The 21,338-nt window shown below is 56.8% G+C and overlaps 1 protein-coding gene across 1 annotated transcript; it reads left to right on the top strand.

Moving 5' to 3' along the window:
- The first annotated feature begins 9,166 nt into the window (after window positions 1-9,166).
- Window positions 9,167-19,789, top strand: OPRD1 (opioid receptor delta 1). The gene is made up of 3 exons (XM_010309316.2): window positions 9,167-9,575; window positions 15,683-16,032; window positions 16,569-19,789. Exons 1-3 carry the CDS (start codon window positions 9,334-9,336, stop codon window positions 17,099-17,101), a joined length of 1,125 nt encoding a protein of 374 aa, XP_010307618.2. The 5' UTR covers window positions 9,167-9,333; the 3' UTR covers window positions 17,102-19,789.
- Window positions 19,790-21,338: the final 1,549 nt, after the last annotated feature.

The raw sequence follows: 21,338 nt of genomic DNA, 5'->3' as shown, positions 1-21,338 counted from the left end.
GCATCCCGCCGGGGCCAGGGCCTCGGTGGTGCTCACACGCCAGGCTCTCACAGCACCAGGGATTTCCTCCGAGACCCATCACTGATGGGATCCAACTCGTAGTTTAAGCCACTCGAGCTTGGACATGTCTGGGTATCTCTTCTCTGGTAGTAGAGACCAAAACAGGGTGCCAGCACCCCCCGAGGACCCCCTCAGCCCAGCCCTCGCTGACATTGCCACTCCTTTCCCTGACACCACAGAAGAGCCATGTCATCCCCATGGACTCTGGAGGCTCCCGGTGCTGGCTGATGGACCGGGAACGCCGGCAGCGGCTCTGCCCCACGGCCCGGCATCGCTCCCGGCAGTGGCGAGGCAAGCAGGTGGCCGTCTTGGAAAATACGACACTGGGCATCCACCATCTGTGCGCCTTTGGATGGAGGAGGTGCTGCCCTCCCCAGGTGCTCTCCCAAGGCCACTGGGACAAGCCAGGACAGATGGCAGTGGGCATCTGATTTTATCAGGCTGGGAAGCAAAGCAAAACAAAATCCCCAGTGCTGGCAAAGGGCTGGAGGAGAGACTGGCTGGGGCAACGTCACCACGAACACCAACATGCATCTTCTGCAGCTCTCCAGTGAGGGTGGGAAGGTTCATCACCTTATTTGAAGTCTTGAGGGCAGGTTCTTGCCTCCTGCTCCTCACCAGGTGCTTGCAGACATTCACAGCACCCAGGAAAGGAGGACGCACAAGTGCCACCATGAGAAATAGGACAAGCCCTCACCTTATGGCTGTGTTTGACACCCGGCAAGGCTGTAGGGCCCAGCACCGTAGCCATGAAGATTTCCATAGGTTCCACTGGTAGTTGCAGCTCCCAAGAAAGAGGCTGGACACCTCCAAAGCCCCAACCTGCAGTAATTATTTCAAGACAAGGTAGGGCTGGCACCCATAGCCAGATGCTTTCAACACTCAGCAGCCATCAGGGAGATGTGCATGGGTACGTGGTGGTCCCTACGCCTGTGGTGCTCGAGGCATCCTGGAGCTGAAATGCCTCCTGATGTAGGGGGGGATATTTCAAAAGAAAACACCCACCCAAGAAGCGATGTTGTTGGCTCTTCTGGTGATTTGGACAAATCAGGGATGAGCTGGGTGGAAAGAGGATGGCTGGCCAGTGACCAAAAGGCTTTGTTTGGGTTCCGGCCAAGCCTGCATCCAGCCTGGCTCTGGCTGATCCCAACTCCCAAGCCCTTCAGAGTTTGATCAAACTGTCAAGGAAAAAATCCTGAGCTTTGCTGAGCTTTTTGGAGTAATCCCTGACCGAGCGTTGAACCGGCCATCACTACTCCTGACCAAAGCCATGCAGGTGAGGGATGCTGCAGCCTGATTCCCTGCAGTAAGTCCTGCCTTCAGGACCTGCTGAACACCTTTCTAAACCTCCCAGGATCCTGCCACAAACCCAAGCATCACCCCGGGACCTGCGGTGGGGACATGCTGGTCCCCACGTTGCCCCACAGCCAGCCAGTCACCCTGGGCACTTGCTGGGTATGGCGAGCAGGCTCCCAGCTAGCCGGGAAAAGAGCCTTAATCCCAGGTATAAAATATCCTGTAAACCACCAATGCTCAATCATATGTCATTGCTGCCCTGACCTTCACATCTCAGTGCCGGTTGGAGCCAGATGCTCTTTCTGCAGCTCCTGGTGCTGATGCCTCCAGCTTCGAGCCACCCAAATCTCCATCCTTCAGCCCAAACACAAACCTTAGCCAAACCCTCCTGTGCTTTTCCACTGGGTTTCCATCCAGAGGAGGTTTTCTCTCCTCTCTCAACCCCAAACCAACTCATCCTATGGATTTTTGGAGGAGCATGAACATGTAGAGGGAAGAAACCATTTTGTGCCCAGAGCAAGAGGCACCAAAGCGGCGCTGGGGGAGAGGAGCTGGGCTGCACCCTGCAGTTTGGCACAGTTAGAGAGTAGCAGGATTGCAGCTGGGTTAGCGCTGACCTGGATTCACAACATCAAAGACGACACACGCTTCCTCCCTGGTGGCCCCGGAGCCCTCGGAGGAGGTGAATCAATGGGCTGAACGCCCACGTGTCTGTCCCATCCCAGCACCAGCACCACGGTGGATGTGCCTGTGATGGCTCGGCTGTGGGGACCGCAGGTCATGGCAGGAGCATCCCCCCTGCTCAGGGTGCTGTGGCAGGAAGCTAAATCGCAGAGAAAGTAAATACTTTATATGCTGAGAAGGAAAACCGCCTCCTCCATGACCAGGGTCGCCAGAGATGAGCCAGGAGGTCTAACCCAGGTCCGGTCTGGGTCTAACCCCTGTCCTGCTGGTACAGCAACAGGCACTGGCAAATGCCCTGTCGGACCCAAGGGAGACAGACGAACAGACCTTATTCCCTTAGGAAACCAGGCTGTAAAACTCCTCCCTGTCCCTTAGTAGTGCAACACGTGTGTCTGCACAAACACACATGGAGTCCTCACCTCTCCAACATGTCCCAGCCACCCCAGCACCAGCACACATGGTCCCCATGTCCCAGCCAGCCCTGGGTACACGTGGTTCCTCTGTCATGACCAGTTACAGGCACCAGAACACACGGTCCCCATGTCTGAGCTTCAAGGGACCTGCTCCCTGCCCGGGAAAACCCAGTCGCAGCCCCTTCGGGGATCCCAGGGCTCACATTCACACCAATTCCCTCCACCAGCAGCTCAAAGCTTTATTTTTCCACCACAGCTCTGGCTCAGAGCAGCATCCCGCCCTGGATTCCCCCCCCTTCCCCAAGATGGTTCATTTAGGAGATGACTCACAGGTTGTTAACACTCCCGACGCACATCGGATGGAAAGCAGTGATGCCACCTCCGAGAGCCAGCCATGGAGGGGGGGAGGACGACAGCCCGGGCTCACAGCTCCCTGAAATCCGGGGAGACGCTGCCAGTTCCCAATCAATGCTCCATTGTCAGCCAAAGGCGGCACCAAAGGGGGGGTGGGGGTGGTGAAAATACCTAAATAAGCAACAATCAGGAAAAAAAAGAGGCTCCTGCGGAGATTGAGTTCCCTGGGGATGGGGTATGGTGCAGCGTCCTACACTGCCAGCACGGCTCGGGGAGACTGGCGGTGCCCGTGAGCCATACGCTGGCCCTGTCCCCATCCCTGCTATGGGGCCAGGCACAAACCTGGGTGAAGGAAAAGAGTTGAGTAACCCCTCAAATCAAAGAATCAGTTTGGAGGGATTTTTCAAGGAAACAGGATGAACCAGCTGATGCACCCACCCTGTATTTGTAAGGACCCTCGGTGTACCCAGCCCTGGGTAGGAGCAGGGGGCTCAGGGCAGGCTGGCACGGTCACCAGCTCAAACCCGGTGAGGGGACAGTCTTCTTTGTGTCCTGGGGACACTGAGAACATCTCAGGGACACTGGTGGCATCACCCCCCTGGGACACTGCTGATTTCTGGGAATGGGATCGGTGCCTGCAAAGTGCTGAGCTGAGATTTCCCATCCAACCTCCCGACCCGGCTCCAACCCCAGCCATCTCACAGCACGTCCACCGCTATGCAAATACCCTGCCCTCAGAGACAGCCTCACCGCACACAATACCGAGGAAATAACACTGCAAAAAAAAAAAAAAACCCAAACCCTCCCTCTCGCCATTCAGCCACGCATAATGGTGAGGCAGAGAAGAATCTCATCTAATTTTAACTCCCCTGACGAATGGGCTTTGTTCTTTCCCAGCAGCTGCCCCGCAAGGTATGAAAACACTCAGATCTGTTGACGTGGGAAAACAAAACGCACAAATCAGCCCATTTTCCTCTTCAAGGCCAATTTACCTGGAGCTGTCAGCGGAGGAAGGGGACACAACGGGCCCCACGGAGCTGGGGGGAGCAGCCTGGACCTGCAGCTCGGTGGTACCAGTGCAGTTGGGCTGGTGCTCATGGAGCGCCTGGTCCATTCATTCCCTTTCTTGCAAGTCCCAAACCATCTCAGATCTACAGAAAACAGGGTTGTGTTTTCTGCTGCAATTCCCCAAGGTGTGATTTTGCACATTAAACAAGGGGAGCCAGGTGCAAATGGATTTCCTAAAGAGTGGTTCACCACGAGCTGGGCCCCATCCAGGTGCCTCCATTCCACTGACCTCTTGGGTTTCTCCTAGATGCAATGAGAGAGACAGAAATCCTCTGAGCACATCCATCCAACCCACCTGAAGGGGCTGAGTTAGGATGCGGTGAATCAGGCTCTGAAGAAGTATAATGGCAGCTCAGGGGGAGCAGGTGGGGTAGGTAAATCCCAGCTGCAGGGCTGGTATTTCACTTAGGGGAGGGAGGGTGGGATGGACGGACGGATGGACAGACGGACTCCTCTTTGGGAAGAGAGAGCTGGCATATGGGACTGCTCTCACCACCATGTAACCTGGTCCCTGCCTCCCGCTGAGGCTGGTGCTGGTCCCAGCACCCATCCCCTCCCCAGGATGCCCAAAAGGTAACTGGGGTCCGTGGGGACTGAGCAGCTCTGGCAGCCACGTAGCAGAGGCACGGTCACACTCAGCCCTGCCCTGGCAGCTTCATTAATCACAGAGGATTCGTTTGGGCACTTCCCCACTGCTTCTTGTGCCTTGGTTCCAATGCAGCTTCCCCCGGGAGGCCGCAGGCTGGATGCAGCCCCTTCGCTCTCCGGCTTGGGGAGGTGTTGGGCCAGGGTCCGTCCCTGGGGGGGTTCACGGCAGAGCACCCATTGGGTGCAAGCACAACCCTGCTCTTTTTGCACGTGGTTTTCTGGTTGCTTCAGCACCCGTCTGGCTTCCCAGCCTTGTGGGAGCCTAGATCCCATCTCCAACTTCCCATCTTTGACCTGGAAAACCCCCGCGGGGCAGCCTTGAGCCATCTCCACGAAGCTCCTCCTGCAGCAGAAGGAGCTATTTTGGCTCGCCCTGCTCTGCCCAGGTTGCTGTCTGCCTCGGTTAACCCAGCTGCCTCCTCGCATGATGATCCCCCTCCCAGCTCCTCTTACGCATCCTGCTATTTTTAGGCTTCACCTGCAGACCCTGCGACGGGTTCGCACCCCTGAGGGCACACGGCTTCACCAAGCAGAAGAGAAAGATGCTGGTGGGCTCGACAGGAGCCGTTGCCTCCCCGTACCACGTTCCTTCCTTCTCCGCAGGAGGGGTTGCATTTGTTATCAAGTGCAAATAAAGTCCCTTCTCTTGGCAGGGTGCAGATGAAACACTCAGGAAACTTTCCAAGCAGCATCTGATTTTGACTTCTGGTGCCGTGGATTTGTTGAAGGGTTTATTCATCTGCTGCCACACCGGGGTTATTTTGGCTCCTCTTGAGCACCCGGGGATGTGGTGCTCCGTCAACAAACAGCCCTACAAAATGCTTTTCTGAAGAGCAAGTGGAAAAGCAGGCGAGGAGATGGAGAAAAAAGGTACCTACACATGTGGTGTGTCCTTGACTGTGGGTACCATCCGGCACAAGTTCATGCTAGGGCGTTAGGAAGGGTCACGGACAATGATGGGACCAGGATACAGCACCCACGGTGGCATTTCAGTCGGTCCCCGTCCCCATAGGATCGATCGTGGATGCTAAGCGCCAGGTCCGAGTGGTATTTGCTTTAAAAGCAAAACCCTGCACAGATAAAAAAACCTGCTTGTGTAGCGTCGGGAGGTGAGAAAGCAGCACACTAACTGCAGCGCAAGCCGGGGAAAGCCCGTGCATCCAACACTTGGGGCTGCTCATCTTGGCAAAAGCAACTGTTATGCCAACTAAAAGCCATTGCACCCAGCTGCCCCAGCACCGCTTCTTCAAATTTTGGGCAAAAAAAAAAATCCAGTAAAAAGGGAAGTCAAGCACCAGGGTGGGGGAATAAAAATCGTATCTTTCCCTCTACGCATCACAGCCCTGAATTGTCCCAGGCAGGGCTCAAGCTCGTTGCCAAAATGGGAATTATATAAAAATATTTATATTTATTTATATTTATACACCTGGCAGAGCTGCCCAGGTGAGCCAGCTCCCCAGCTCACACCTCGGCCCCACAGCCGTCGGCACAAGACACAGCCATCCCAGCGTTGCCGGAGCCCCAGCGCAAGGCTGTCACCGACATGACCCCACAGGACAAGGTGAGCAGCACGTACGGAGGCTTAGTGTCCTCCTGAGTTCCCGAAAATCTTTGGGGAAAAATCATCTCCCCCTGTTTCCTCCTCTATTAACCTCTAGAGATTCCCATGGATTTTGACTGGAGTCCTGCCAGAGCAGATTCATGGCTCCCGTGTGTTATTTTTATGGACATTTTAATTAAAACCAATAAATTCCGAAGGGGAAGAGGGTCCTCCCATAGTGAAATACGCTTTGTCAAGTTTGCAGCCTCTGCATAAATCAAAATGTGGCCATTAGCAGCTACAGCTGTAAATCCCCCCCAGGATGGACCCCCAGCTCACCGGGCAGATAAACAACATGAATCTTCCTCCTTGGCAGCCTCAGCATCGCTCTCTCCATCTCGATTTGATTTAACTCTTCTGCGCAGGGGCTGTTTGGAGGGGGCGGGAGAGGCAGCACACACCCCCCCCCCCCAGTTATCCAGAGCGTGGAGGAGAAAATACGAGCTAAGGCGATGCCGCGGAGAACTTCCTAGGAGGAGCACTCCCCCGCAGGAGGACTCAAGTGAAGATAAAGTGGCATTGATAAAATTCAGGGTGCAGAGAGAAGCCCCGGCACCCTCAGTCCTGGCTGGGGACTGACCAGCACCAGCGATGGGGGTCAGGACTCGCAGGAATCATTGCTTCCCTTCGCCTGCTGCGTGCGCGGTCCTCAGGCTCCGTGCACCGCAATGGGGTGATGCTGTCCCACCGATGTGACCTCCCTGCCTCAGTATCCCCAATTTTGGAAACTACAGCCACGGCAGTAGCCCAGCTCAGCAGGTGGAGCAGCAACAAATAACGCAGGCAGATGAACAGCAAAGCCCTTTAAAGATTTTCCATTTGGTTTATGTATCCGCTGGGTTTAATTTTAACATTCCAGCTGAAAAAAGAAAAAAAATTAAAAATGCCGAAGCTAAGCCGAGAGGATGTGTTTGCTGGAACCTGCCAGACCAATGAGTCCCTTGCAGATAACCCCTTGGAAAAGGGGCAGTGTGGGGTCTCTGGTTGTGCCGGGAGCCAAGCGAAGGGATAAGCCCTCTTCCAAAGAGCCCCTCAGCCGCTAAAAGCTATTTTGCAGTTCTCAACCTGACGTGTCCCTCCCGCCGGGAGCGATCAGCAGCCGGACTGCATCAGAGCTGAGCACAGCAGGGACTCGCCACCTTGCTCTGGGCCTGGGAGGCTGTTCTCACCCTGGGAAGGTGTTTAAACCCCATGTCCTGGAGGACACACACACGTGCAGGATGTAGCCCTTTGCCCCATCTGGGCTTTCGGTGCCTCATTGCAAAACCATCACAGGAATGGAAACAACCAGGGAGGTTGATGCTTCGCATAAGGATGCAAAGTGCAGGACCCAAGAGAGATAGAGCACATTAAAGCCATCTCTGCGCTCCCAATTCCTCCCTGTATCCATCTCACCAGCCCTTTGGGACGAAGCCGGGACTGCTGCCACCAAAACCGTCATTCCGTGACAGCAGAAACCCACCGCATGTTGTTGCCGCCTCCTCGGTCAGTGGCCCAGGAGCTGTTTACCATCCGAACCACTGGATGAATGAAAAGCTATTAATTCCCTCCTAGGCGGTTTTATGAGACTCTTGATGAAATGTCTGGATGCTTCGACACCGCAGGAGTTTTATGCTGGCAGAGCGCTATGCAGACTGAAAACCCCATCTCCAGGGTTGAGCCAGCTGCTGGCCTTTCCTCCATGTCCTGTGTCCCCTGCCCTGTCCCTCCTGAGCCAAAGGCACCCAAAATTGCAGCAAACAGTCCTCCCTGGCCAAGCCAGCTCTATCCCAGGGCACGGGGCAATGAATGAATCCATCTCCAAAGCAGAGAGGTGACAGAGGCACCCCAAAAATGGGTCCCCACAGCCCCCACATCTGCTGGGTCTCCAGACCCTTAAATGGGGGGGGGGGGAGACCTGCAGAGGGGGGACTGTGCCCTTAGGTGACCCTCAGCATCCCACAAGCCCGGCTCTGCCAAGCAGAGAGTGCTGATGGGCCCCAGTGTTTGCACCCCCACCCTGCAGCATCCCTCCTAACCCCCCCAGCATCCCTCTGAACCCCTCCAGCATTGTTCCCCACATCCCTCTTCAGCATCCTCCCCAAACCCCTCACCCCACAGCAACCCCCCCAGATTCCCCCCCGCCCCATCAAATCTCCCCCCAGCATCCCTCCAAAGCCCCCCGACAGCATCCCTCCCTCAAGCTCGCACCCCACAGCATCCCCCTCAAATCCCCCTGCAACATCCCCCCCAAACCTCTTCAACATCCCCCAAATCCATCCAGCACCCCCCCCCACCCCCCACAGCATATAGGGGGAGAGGGGAAGGGGGACAAAAGGCACGAGGGGGTGGGATCGGAGAGACCCCAGCTTTGCTGTGGGGACAAGAGAGCTGTTTGTCCCCCCACCTTCTTCCAGACAAAGAAAAACCCGAAACAGCCATAGCGCTGAGATACATCGCGTGTGTCCCCCCCCCTCCCCAAGCCCGAGCCCCCCCAGGATGCTCCGGGCCCCCCCCCGCAGCACTCGCCGGCTCCGGGGGAGGGCGGCAGGCAGGGGTGGGGGTAGGCAGGGACCGAGGAGGGGGACAGCCAGGGATTGGGGCGGGGAAGGCAGGCAGGGATGGGGGAGAGGCAGGGGTGGAGGGGGGGATGCAGGTAGGGACCTGGGGGGGGGGGGGGGGTGGGAAGGGAGGCAGAGATTGGGGTGGGGGGGTCAGGCAGGGGCTGGAAAGGCAGGAACCGGGAGGGGGGGGACGCAGGTAGGGACCTGGGGAGAGAAAGGCAGGCAGGAAGAGAGGGATGGGGGAGGCAGGCAGGGGTGGGGGAGGCAGAGACCGGGGAGGGAGACAAGGACCTGTCGAGGGGGAGGAAGGCAGGCACGGTCCGAGAGGGGAGGTGGGCAGGCAGGGACGGGGACGGGCGGGCAGACAGGGAGCAGTGGGGAGGTAGCGGGCAGGGAGCGGGGGGTGCAGGCAGGGAGCTGGGAGGGGAAGGCAGGGAGCTGCTGGCGGGAGGTGGGTGGGAGGCAGGGAGGCAGGCAGGGGGGGAGTGGGGGGGCGGGCAGGGCCGCCCCCGGCCCCACGTGGCTCGAGGGACACGCCGGGTTTATAAAGCGTCCCCGGCCGCCGGGCGGGTGCGGGAGGCGGCGGCTCTGGCCGGGAGCGGGGCTCGAACCCGCGGAGCTCGGATGCGCGCAGCGGCCACGGAGGGGCCACGGCCGCCCGCGGGCCATGGAGCTGCCCACGGAGCTGCCCACGGAGCTGCCCACAGCGCTGCCCACTGCTGCCGGTACCACCTGGGGCAACGGCACCTCCTGGGCCCCCCTGCCCGGCCACGGGGCCAACGACACGGGGCCGCAGCGGGCCAAGAATGTCACCTCCATCCTCATCGCCATCGTCATCACCGCGCTTTACTCCATAGTGTGTGTGGTGGGGCTGCTGGGCAACGTCCTGGTCATGTACGGCATCGTCAGGTGAGAGCGGGGTGCCCCGGCAGCACCCCACGCTGGCCTCAGTGCCGGGGAGGGCATGAAAAAGGGGAGCGAGAGGGTGCGAGGGGGAGCGCACACTGAGGTGAGTGTGCCCAGGGGGTGAGCGTGCACCAGGGGTGAGCGTGCATCACGTATGAGACGGCAGCAGGACTCCATTGGGGGTGAGTGCGCACCACGTGCAGATGTCAGATGGCAGCAAAAGCGAGTGTGCCCCAGGACCGAGTGTGCACCAGGGGTGAGACAGCAGCAGGAGTGAGTGTGCACCGGGTTTGAGTGTGTACCGTGTGTGAGACAGCAGCACAAGTAAGTGTGTGCCAGATGTGAGACAGCAGCAGGAGCAAGGATGGGTGTGCACCGGGCGCTTGTGAGCAGGGGTTAGCACAGGTAGCACCGCGATGGGTGTGATGTGCGTGTGAACAGCGTGTGTGCAAGCATAAATGCGTGTGGAGGGTATCCAGATGCTGTGCGAGAGGAAAAAGCAAAGACTGCGTGTGCACAGAGCAGCACGGGGGTTGCATGGGAGCTGGTGTTTGGGGGGGAGCTGGGGGGCACACCCCGACCCCAGCGGCCATGTGTTCCTCGTCCCTGCGTGAGGAGCGGGGGAAACTGGTCACACCTCGGTTTGGGAGAGGCGAGAGGCTGGCGGGGTATTTATTTCCAACACACAAATGCCACCACTAAGAGCTGCCCTGTTAGCAGGGAGACTCCCGAGTCCCCCCCGCACCCACCCCACAGAGAGGGGCTGGTGGGCTCCCACTGGTACCTGCCCCACTCCATCACCGGGACCCGAGGTGCTCGGAGGGCGAATGACCCAGCCCAGCCCATTCCCGGCTCTGCTGCGAGCTCGTGTTCGTGCTGTCCGCACCTCCCGCAGCCGGCTGACTCCTGCTTTTCTCTAACAAAGAGCAGGAGCTCGCATCGCCCAGCCCCAGCTCGCACCACGACCGAGCTGTCCCCCGCCCCCCCCGGCACCAGGTACCGGCTCCAGCAGCAGAGAGACCCCCTCACGTCCCGGGGGACCCTGAGCCCTGCTTTGGCTCCATCCAGCATTGCAGTGGGAAAGCAGGCGCTGGGGCAGGTCCTCAGCTGGCAGAGACACCTCTGCCGAGGCTTTCCCTGGGCAGGGAGGGGGTCTGCTGGGTCTCTGCACCCCAGGACAAGCAACAGGACCCCAGTGCCCCCCTTTTCAGTAGACGGGGCACGGCGAGACGCTGCTGTATCCAGCCCGGCACTTTTGTCAGGGTGCAAAATTTCCTGCCCATACGAACCGCCTCTTTGTGCGAGACGCTGGTTGATCCTCTCTGGGTAAGCCGGGTTAACGTGGCCAAGGCTGCAGTTACTATGGGACAAGGAAGCCAAGTCTTGCAGACCACAGGACCACCGCTGGCAGAGCCCTCCATGGCCCCAGACCCCACCGGCACTGGAGGACAGGGCCGGGCGGCAGCAGAGGCAAGAGCCATGCTCACCATCACACTGCTGTCGGTGACGGCGTGGAGACTTCATCACCTCCAGCCTGGCAGGAGGGAGCAGAGATCTCACTGGGTGCCTGGGCTTCATGGCACCCCTTCCCACGCTGGAGAGGGCTTGTCCTGGGGGGTCCAGGATTCACGGGGTCAATGCTAATTCCCATCGCCCCGGGGGCTGCTGTAACCCCAGCTGGGGCCAAAACCCCAGGGCCAAACCAGACCTTGTAGCTTGATTTAGGCAAACTCCAAGAATCCCCATTTTTAACTATTTCCATCCCCCCCCCGCCCAGCACTTTCTGTCCATAGCGATCGTTAGAGGAGGTCAGCACGGCCCAGCACTGCCTGAGCATGAAATAAATGCGGTGACTCACTGGGGGGAAGGAAACCAGCCTGAAACGTGCCCGCAAGCCGCGCCAGGCTGCCCATTACCCTTGCGTCCGGCTCCGCGCTCTTTGGGCAGCTCTGCCGTGTATTTTTAACCACCCAAGAGGGAGGGCGGATGGGTAGCGGGATGGGGGTGTCACTCACTGACCCTACCCAAAACCAGATGGGATTTTTTCATCAACTCAAGAAAGCTTTAAAAAATCAGCCCTAGACTGAAAAAGCAAATTAAGGTAATTGGTGCAGAGACATACGCCACGTACAGTGTCATGGTGAAGGATGAGTGTTATTAGACCCCCTCCAGCTGGTTCTGCTCTTAGAGAAGAGGGAAGGCATTTTAAAGAGAAGGCTTTAATGTGCAAACAACATCCCCTCTATTTAACTTGCTAAGTAACCTGATGTTACCCGTGCTTTAGAAAGCCTGACTCTACAGCATCCGCAGATCCCATCACCGCGGTTTCTAACCTCCCATTTTCCAACCCACCAGCTGACTCTGGAATTAAACACATCTCCCAAGGAATGAATAAGCACGGAGCCCCTGGGACAGCGGGGGCTGCAGACACGCACAGAGCCCAGTGCCTTCGCCCCTTACGTGGCCGAGCCCACCTGGAGTTTCACAGGATCAGAATCATTTTGGTTGGAAAAGACCTTTAAGATTGTCAAGTCCAACCGTTAACCTACCACTGCCAAGAGTTCGCAGGGGTTTGTTGGCAGAGTTGCTCCATGTTGGCAAGGTTTAGGCCAGGACTAGTTAGGCTCCACTGGGGGAAACCTGTGTCCATGCGGGACAGGGCTGTGAAATGGGATCAGCTTGAATTCAGATCTCACTGGTGGGGAGATGCTGGTCGTTCGCCTTGTGGCCCTGGGGACATCTCCCAGTGCCACCTCCCGCTGCCCTCGGGCCCGCACAGAGCGCCTGGGCAGCCTGCAAGCGCGGCTGGAGTGCATCCCGCAGGGCTCGGGGACCTCGGGGTCCCTGGGGACGCAGCGCTGAGGATGCCGCAGAGCCCGTGCCTGCCAGGGAGCAGGTACGCTCAGGACCGTGCTCCACGGCCCCAGCTGAGCTCCCCGAACGGGCATTCGGCACCCCAGAGAGCCGAGCGCGGCCGAAACCCGAAGCACTCCTTGCCCAGAGCAGCCAAAACCCAGCCGCGCTGCCGGAGGGAGCTCAGCCTCCCCGGCACCCTCCGACAGCAGCACGGCCAACAGCTCTGACGGCGACCGGCGCTGCAATTACCACTGCATTGTCAGGCGCTTTTAAAAATACCCCTGGAAGCAATTTGCAGCTGCGAGCTCAGGCTTGCAAGTGCCCACGTCCCCGCAGAGCCCATCAACCCCCCGCCAGCTCCCGCACAGGCTGCGAGGGCATCCGTCCCTTTGCTGGGCGCAGGATTTGTTAAGCCAGGCTCTTTAAACCCAAGGAGTTTTGCGGTTGTTTCTCTCACTTATTTTCTGAGAGATTTGGAGAGCTAAAGGGTCCCTACCCGGGAGTTCAAATTGCGGGCGTCGCTGCTGGGATGCCCTGCGCTCGCTCCATCTTCTCCAGCCTCATCTCTCCATCAACACCTTCCAGATTGTTGTTCAAGTGCGTAACTTCTCAATCAAGGCACTCGCTTAATTGCGATGGGTTCGGCAGCCCGGGGAGCTCCATCAGCAGAAGCGGTTGGTTCACTGCTGCAGGGGATAAACCTCTTTCCCGGAGCAGCAGCTTCTTTTGCAGCTCTCGGGGTGGGGGGTGTCACTACGATGGACCCCCCCACCCTGTGCAGTGGGTTTGACCCTCAGCCCAATCCTGGAGGGGGCTGAATCCTGCCCCAAAACCCCAGCTCAGGGGGATAAATCGAGTCATCCCCATCATCCCAGTCATCCCCATCGCTGCCTTGCCCTCCCCAGCACAGCCCCATCCTGCCCAGGGAGAGGGCTACAGCCCCAGCCCCCCCGGCCCCCCCATTCCCGGCACATCTGGCAGGGGGCTGGGGAAGCGCTTACCCAGCACGGCCGAGCGTGCCTGGCAGAGCATGGCGTGAATAACTGATTTTTTTTTTTTTCCACTGTACTCGAAAAGCAGAGATCAAAGAAGTGTGCATCTACCTGAAACGACTATTTTTTAATTTAGGTGAGACAAAACCTGACAATAACACAAATTCTCAGCTTTTTGTTTAACCTGGAAGGAAACTTTTCTAAAAGATGCATTTGCAAAAGAGCTTGGAAAATAACACTAAAGAGAACTGAAAAGGACTTTTCAAGGAAAAGACATTTTTTTCCCCCGTATTTAAAATAATAATAAAAAAAAGTTCGAGTCAGATGTTTCCACCCTTGGGCAAGGGGCTGCCATTTGCAGCCAAGGCGAACGAGAAGTGAATGCCGCTGCGGTCGGGACCCGGTCCGAGCTGCTATTTTCTCCCAGAGAGAAACGGTTTTTGCAGCCTCCATCTCCTGGCTCTACTGACAGCGTAACCCAGTGGGTCTCTGCCCCTGCCAGCATGCTCTCCTGACCCCGCCAAGATGGAGAAAAGGACAAAGTGAAGGAAATTGATATTGCCATCGAGCCCAGGAACCTCTTTCCTACACCAACCCGCTCTCCTGGTCTCTAGCTGGGGCAGCAGAGCAACAACCATCCGAGCTGGGAGGCACTCAACCCCCTCACCCCAATTTTTTCCATCACACGATGGAGTTACGCTATGAGCTGTGCAAGTATCTTTTCCTCCGGCAGCCAAGGGGTTGTCTCCCCCCACGCACCAGAGCCGAATTCAGCCTCCGTCTTGTCTAGGACCGAACCCCACCGCAGGGATGCTGCAGGCAGGTTTAGCGATGCACAGAGACGCTTGTGTTCAAACTGACACTTTTGTTAATTAATTAGGGTGCATCTAAATGAGCTCGGGGCTGCGGAGGATGCTCTGAGCAACAAGGACTTGCTAGAAGGGAGCGCGCGGGGAGGGTTTGGGCTGCTGGCGTCGCCCTGACCTCAGCCTAGCAAACAACCCCAGGGGGTGCTGCAGAGCGCCCCGAGCCCACCCCGACACATTGCCCTTCAGGCACCCCCACCAGCCCCCTCGGCAGCTTCGGGCACCCCCACCAGCCCCCTTGGCAGCAGGGACAAGCATCCATTTCAAACTAACTGCATCATTCAAAGCATCACCTTGATAAACTTCAAGGGCAGGTTTAGATTAGGAAAATTTTCTTCACCGAAAGAGCGGTCAGGCGTTGGAATAGGCTGCCCAGAGAGATGGCGGAGTCACCATCCCTGGAGGTATTCAAAAAACGCGTAGACGTGGCACTTCGGGACATGGTGGTGTTGGGTCGACAGTTGGACTTGATGATCTTAGAGGTCTTTTCCAACCTTAAAGACTCTATGATTCCATGAACACCCGCAGGGCTGGATACTCCGAGGACACGCACCCATCCCCACCAGCCCTAGCACCCACCAGAATGATGCCTCATCCCTTCAGGAAAGGTTTCAGCACTCAGGACTGGGCATTTCTCTCACCATGATGTGACAAGGACCAGAGCTGGCGTGACCAGAGCCGAATGTCCTGGGGGAAGCAGCACCATGCCCCCAAGCCACGTGCCATAGCCGAGGCAGCCAGGCTTCCCCAAAGGCTCTGGAGCTCCAGCCTGGCTAATTGGGCTGCTTCCAGATGGCCTGTTTCCGGGGGTAATCGATCCAATTTCTGCAAGGAAACTCGACAGGGAAGCAAGCTAGATAATCACAATTTATTGGGTGGAAAATCAGATAACGGGAGGTAAAGGACATTGTGCAACTGATTCAGGGAAATGGAGTAAATCGATTTAATTGGAGAAGTGGCTCCTCTGAAAATTTCTTCAGGTTCCCTTTGAATAAAGGCAGTATGTGAATGAGCGTCACCTCCCTGGTCAGGTAAGGGATAACCGCTTCGGCAGGGTTTAAGCCATGTTCTGCAGGTGCTGGATAAGGTCCCACGTGTGAGGACAATCCCATGCTTAGGCACCGGGACTTCAACACACACCAAAACCATGCACGAACAGAAATACTTTCTCAACATGCTCCCTGGTCCATCGGGAAAGGTGCTGAGCACATCGGTGCTGCAGAAGGGCACATCACAAGCACGTACCTTTGCCCACCAAGGGTGATGGCACCCTGTGAGCAGCCAGAGGAAGCCGGGCTGTGTCCCCTCCTCATCACGTTGAGTGTGCACACACATACTTGGGCATGATAAGCCAGCCCTGACCACCTGTAACGACTCCCTTCTCTGCCACCCCCAGGTACACCAAGATGAAGACAGCCACCAACATATACATCTTCAACCTGGCCCTGGCAGACGCGCTGGCCACCAGCACGCTGCCCTTCCAGAGCGCCAAGTACCTGATGGAGACCTGGCCCTTTGGGGAGCTGCTCTGCAAAGTCGTGCTCTCCATTGACTACTACAACATGTTCACCAGTATCTTCACCCTCACCATGATGAGTGTTGACCGCTACGTCGCCGTGTGCCACCCGGTTAAGGCCCTGGACTTCCGCACACCAGCCAAGGCCAAGATCATCAACGTCTGCATTTGGGTGCTCTCCTCTCTCATTGGGGTGCCCATCATGGCCATGGCAGTCACCAAGTCAAAAGGCAAGTGGCTTGTGGGGAAAGGTCCCCTCCTGTCCCACGCATCCATCCTGGGGGTGACCTGGCAAACCCAAGCCACCTGGTCCTGCTCCCCAGCTCCTGGGGTGCAAATCAGGTGCCTAAGACCACCCACAATGGTATTGCAAAGTCCTCAGCTGGTCCATGCTAAGATCCATAGCTCCTGCGTGAGGAGGCCAGCCCTTGGCTGCTAGGAAAGCTCTGGGCTTCTTGAGGAAGCGGAAGGTGACATGGGGACGTGTCCATCCTGGGGGTTGGGAGGACACAGCGTGGGGATGGCCCAGGAGGCTCTGCAGGGAACAAGTCCCTGGGTTTTTGCACCCACTACATCCTGTCGGCACCCCAAGGGCAGGGAGCTGGTGGCACAAAGCTCCTGGGGGACCTCTGCAAAGAGGCCGGCAGGTGGGCATGCGTCTCCTTGTGTTTTTAACAATCATGCACATGCCCAGCCATGACCAAGCAGACAGTATTCATAGCAGACACTCCACCAGCTCCCTCTTTGATCATCCTCTCTCCCACAGATGGGATGGTGCTGTGCACGCTCCAGTTTCCCGATCCTCCCATCTACTGGGACACTGTGACCAAGATCTGCGTCTTCATCTTCGCCTTCATGGTCCCCATCTTGGTCATCACCATCTGCTATGGGCTGATGATCCTTCGCCTGAAGAGTGTCCGCCTCCTCTCGGGCTCCAAGGAGAAAGACCGCAACCTGCGGCGCATCACACGCATGGTGCTGGTGGTGGTGGCAGCCTTCATCATCTGCTGGACGCCCATCCACATCTTCGTCATCGTCTGGACGCTGGTGGACATAGACAAGAAGAACCCCTATGTGGTGGCCAGCCTGCATTTCTGCATCGCCCTGGGTTATACCAACAGCAGCCTCAACCCCGTCCTTTACGCTTTCCTAGATGAAAATTTCAAGAGATGTTTCCGAGAGTTTTGCCTGCCTTTCCGAGCCCGCGTGGACCAGAACAGCTTCTCCCGTGCCAGAAACACCACGCGGGAGCGTGTCTCCACCTGCACCCCTTCTGAAGCCCGCAACAAGCCGGCATGACTAGACGTGGGCAGCCTCCAGCGGGGCTGCCAGGGCCATGGAGGAGACGACCTGCGCTCGGAAGTGACCCAGGTCACCACCACGGAGCTCTAGCAGAGCGGTGGCCCGGGTGCTGCTCGATAACACCGCTGGGTTTTGTTCGGACTGAAAGCAAGCGACTGCAAAGACTTTTTTTCATCCTGGAGAACCCAGGATGGGGGAATCAGGACTCACCAAGCAACATTAGGAGATGACCAAAACAAGAGGCAACCTGAGCAGAGCTGCTCTGCTGCTGCTCCCACTGTGGTCGGGGACAGCCAGCAGCCCCACAGACCCAACAAGGGCTGTCACTCTCCAACACGTGGCTGTTGGCAAAGCTGAGGCATCCTGGGACACCACGATGGCAATGACCAGCTCTTCTCCTCCTGCATGGACCAACATGGCACCACAGCCCATGGCAAGAAGGGGCTGTGCTGGGGGGTGATGCCACATCATGGGGCCCCACTCCATCCCCCTCTGAGCTGCATCCAAAAAACGGCCAGAGCTGGGAAGAGAAAATGATGCCGCTTCAGAGACAGCGTTATCTAAGAGCTCCAGATCCCTAGTAAAAATTTTACTGGAGTCCTTCAAACTGGGACTGCCCTGGAGGATGACTTTCTACTGGTAATGTCATGACTGTATTATTTAGCAAACCTCTGACTGCAGCCAGGGCAGCCCTAGACACGGATGTGATGCTTGGGAATGTGGATACGGCCAGGGGACGGGTTGGGGGACGGAGCAGGGCACGTCCCAACCTCACCCAGTCTCCGCGTGCTGATGCCAAATTCCACTGGCCCAGCATCCCTCAGGGTGACAGGGAACCACTCCTCACCCATCTGCCTCCAAAGACATTAAACCTCAGAAAGATCTCATTAAGGGAGCAATTTGTGGGGACTGGAGGAGTTTCTCGCAGAGCTAAAGCAATTAGGATGGACTAATGGGCGGCGCTGCCAGGGCTCGACCTCCCCTGCCCATTGGGTGAAGGATGAGCAACGGCACTGCCCAGATTTCCTTTAGCTACGCCAAGAAGGATAGGATTTATTTTTTATTTTTTTTTAGTAGCAGATGGGAAAAACATCACCATCATTTTATAATTGCCCAAGCAGGGACAGGGGTCACGCAAGCACTGAGAAAGGACCCACAGCCTGCAAAAAGCAGAGATTTTTTGGATTTCATGCTCAGCACTCACCCAGACAGAGCAGACATTCCTCTGAAGAGGCGACTGAGCTCTGGCAGCGCATCCTGCAGGAGCCACCAGCCAAGGACCTCTGGACCGCATTATCTGCCACTAAACGATGACCGATGGGTCCTCCCAGCCTTCCGCTCCCCGAATCACCCCCGCCAGCCCCGCGCCGGCTGCCAGCAGGGTCCAGCAGCCGTGACTTTTTCCTTCCTCTCACCTTCCCACCGCCATGGCTGCGGCTGGGAGGTCAAATGGGCTGGGGAGGAGAAGGCTTGAGGAGAGCGGTAATAGCATTTAGCGCACAAATTGATGCAGCTGGAGGAAGCAGGCGAGCACCCGAGAGCACCTGGGGCTCATAGGCTGGATGGAGAGTCTGGGTTGCGTCTCTGGTTTTTCCAGTTGCATCAATTTAGCCTAATAAAGGTCATTACTTCTCCTTACCAGCCCTACCTTTCTCCGGAGCTTGTGGAAATTGCAGCCTCCCCGTTAGGAAGGCAGAGCCAACAAGGCAGCCAAAACCAATTTCTCTGTCAAAGGAACCAAATAGGGTGAAATTGCCCGTTTGGATCTCAGATCAGTCGCTGCGGAAGTGCACGAGCAATCCTACTCGTCCGTCTGCGCCGTGTCCCCTTGCCCTGAGCAAAAGCTTCTCGCTGAGCATTGCGTCAGCCCGGACATCTCCAGCTCTCGCCCAGGGCTCCTTGGGATCCCTTTGCAGGCACGGATGGAGTCCTGGGCCACCAGCAGAACCACGTTCATCCCTTGCCATCGCAAGCCCAGCTGTTCATGGAGCATTGGGTACAGGAGGGCAAACAGGATCGGCTCCGGGGCAGGAATTGGGGGGAAAACCCCCCAGGTCCCACGAGGCTGAGCTTCAGCTCCGTGAGAAGAGAGACTCTAGGAGTTGGAGACCACCCTTCAGCTCTCCACCTCCACCCAACCTGGGGGCAAAACCCTCAGTGCCGTGTGGTGGGAAAGGTTTGGAGCCGGTTCATGGTGAGGTCCTGGCAAGGTGGGATGTCCCAGCAGGGGTGGGATGTCCCATGTTGTGGACCAGGACGTCTTGGGTTTCACTCCAGGCTGAATTCCAGTTTGATATCTCAGTTTGGGGAGTAACCCCATCACCTGTGGATGGGGCATCTCTGTCCCAGCACAGCCCCTTCGAGGACACGCCGTCGTTGGGGGGGAACCAAGCTGCGAGTGCTGGGGGCTGTGGGCTGGCTCGGGACAACATGGGCAGCTTGGCCACCCCCCAAAGCTCAACCAGCCCATTTCCCATCCCCACGGGATCTTTCCGTCTGGAGGAGCCCTGCCAAATTCCCAGCCTGTTAGGACATGTGCCTGCAATGGCCTTAAAGTGGGTTAAAAGGCTTCAAGTCATTATTTTTTAAATGCAGCCACGCTCGGGCAGAGCTGAGAGCCCAGGACGCAGCGAGGATCGTGGCTTTTCTTAGCTTATGTTTTGCTGAATTAAAAAAAAAAAAGAATATTCCAGGGGAAAAGGGGATGCTGGTGGCAAACACCACACCAGAACCCTTGCGATGACACGGACTTAGGGCATCACTCACCTGCAATGGCATCCCGGCAGGTGCCCAAGGGCTGATCGAGCTTCTCCCTGCAACGGCACCCACCCAAAAATCAGCTCCACCAGCCCCTCGTTCGGGCTGAGAAACCGGGGTCAAATCCTGACCCAGGGAAACGTCCTGGGAGCTTGTACCTGCCCGTGCGGAGCCCTGCTGCGGCTGGGATGCTCAGAGGGCATGCTCTGTGTACTTTTTTTATATATATATATATATATATGTATTTCTCTCTGTCTATAGCTGTATGAAACTGAAGTGGCCCCAGGTCACGCCATCCCACCCCCCGCTATCGCAGCCCCCTGCTACTCTGTGTCTGATGGAACTCGGGCTCCTGCCCGAATCTGCCGGGTCCGCAGCCTCGACCAGGACCTCGCCGGTATTTCCAGCTCCAGCCCTCGTGACTTTGGGCTTTTGATGGCATTTCTGTATAGGAACTGTGCTTTCTAATAAAAATAAATATAATAAGAGACAGCAAGTGGTTTCCAGCTCTCCTTTGACTCTCAGGCACTGAGGGTCCCACTCAGGGTGGTGTTTTGGGGAGTGATGGGGCAGGAACCACCTCTGAAGTCAAGTTTTAAAAACTCTCGTGTACTGGGGAGAAAAAAAAAACAACCCACCTTCATGAAACCCCGAGCCCTTTAGCTGAGGTTATTTTGCAAGCCCTGGTAACCAAAAGCCTTTGTGTCGCACCGGTGACAGTCCCTCTGCTGCTGGTCGTCAAGATATAGTTTTATTTTAATAGCCCAGCAGCTCAAACTCCGGCCCAAATTACATTTGTAATTTAAATGCAAATGAGGATTTAGTGAAAATGCAACAGAAAGGGGTGTTGGAGCCTGTAACTGCACTCCTGCTTAATGAGACTTTGGATTTTAAAGTATTTATCACTTCTGCCGTGTCGATTTGCAAAGTGGTTTGTAAGTTCCCAAAGAACGGGAAAACCGTAAAGAGCACGGGGTGGATGCGAAACCTGGATTTCCAGCCGGGAGGTGATTTCTAGTGGGGGCATCGCTGCCCCAGCACCTTCCCAAGACCCCCTCTCCACCATCCGGTGCCCTTGGAAAACGAAGCCAGGCACCGACACCAGCGATTTCACAGCCCAGTTAAACCAGCAGCCAGCCCATCTGAATAATGCAGCGACGTGTGCCGGCACACGGGAGCTGCCACGCACCTACAAGCTAGTTCCAGGGACCATCCTTGCAGTCTAATACCACATTTGCTACTGCTGAAAACCTTCTTCTTTTTTTTTTTTTTTTTTAATTAATCCACCAAATAATGAACCCTAATGTAACAGGCTTTATTCTTACACATGTGATTAATTACGAAGCCGCCTGTTTCTTTGTCTGCACCGCAGGTTTAGGCTGACTTTGTAATTGCATTATTATGCATATGGAAATGAGTAGATCTGGCTTGCCTGGCGAGGACGCGGGGGATATCTCCCACCACCCTTACTCCAGAG

Source organism: Balearica regulorum, chromosome 22 (genome assembly GCF_011004875.1).
Source record: "Balearica regulorum gibbericeps isolate bBalReg1 chromosome 22, bBalReg1.pri, whole genome shotgun sequence".
Taxonomy (NCBI): Eukaryota; Metazoa; Chordata; class Aves; order Gruiformes; family Gruidae; genus Balearica; species Balearica regulorum.
This window is presented reverse-complemented; position numbering and strand designations above follow the sequence as displayed.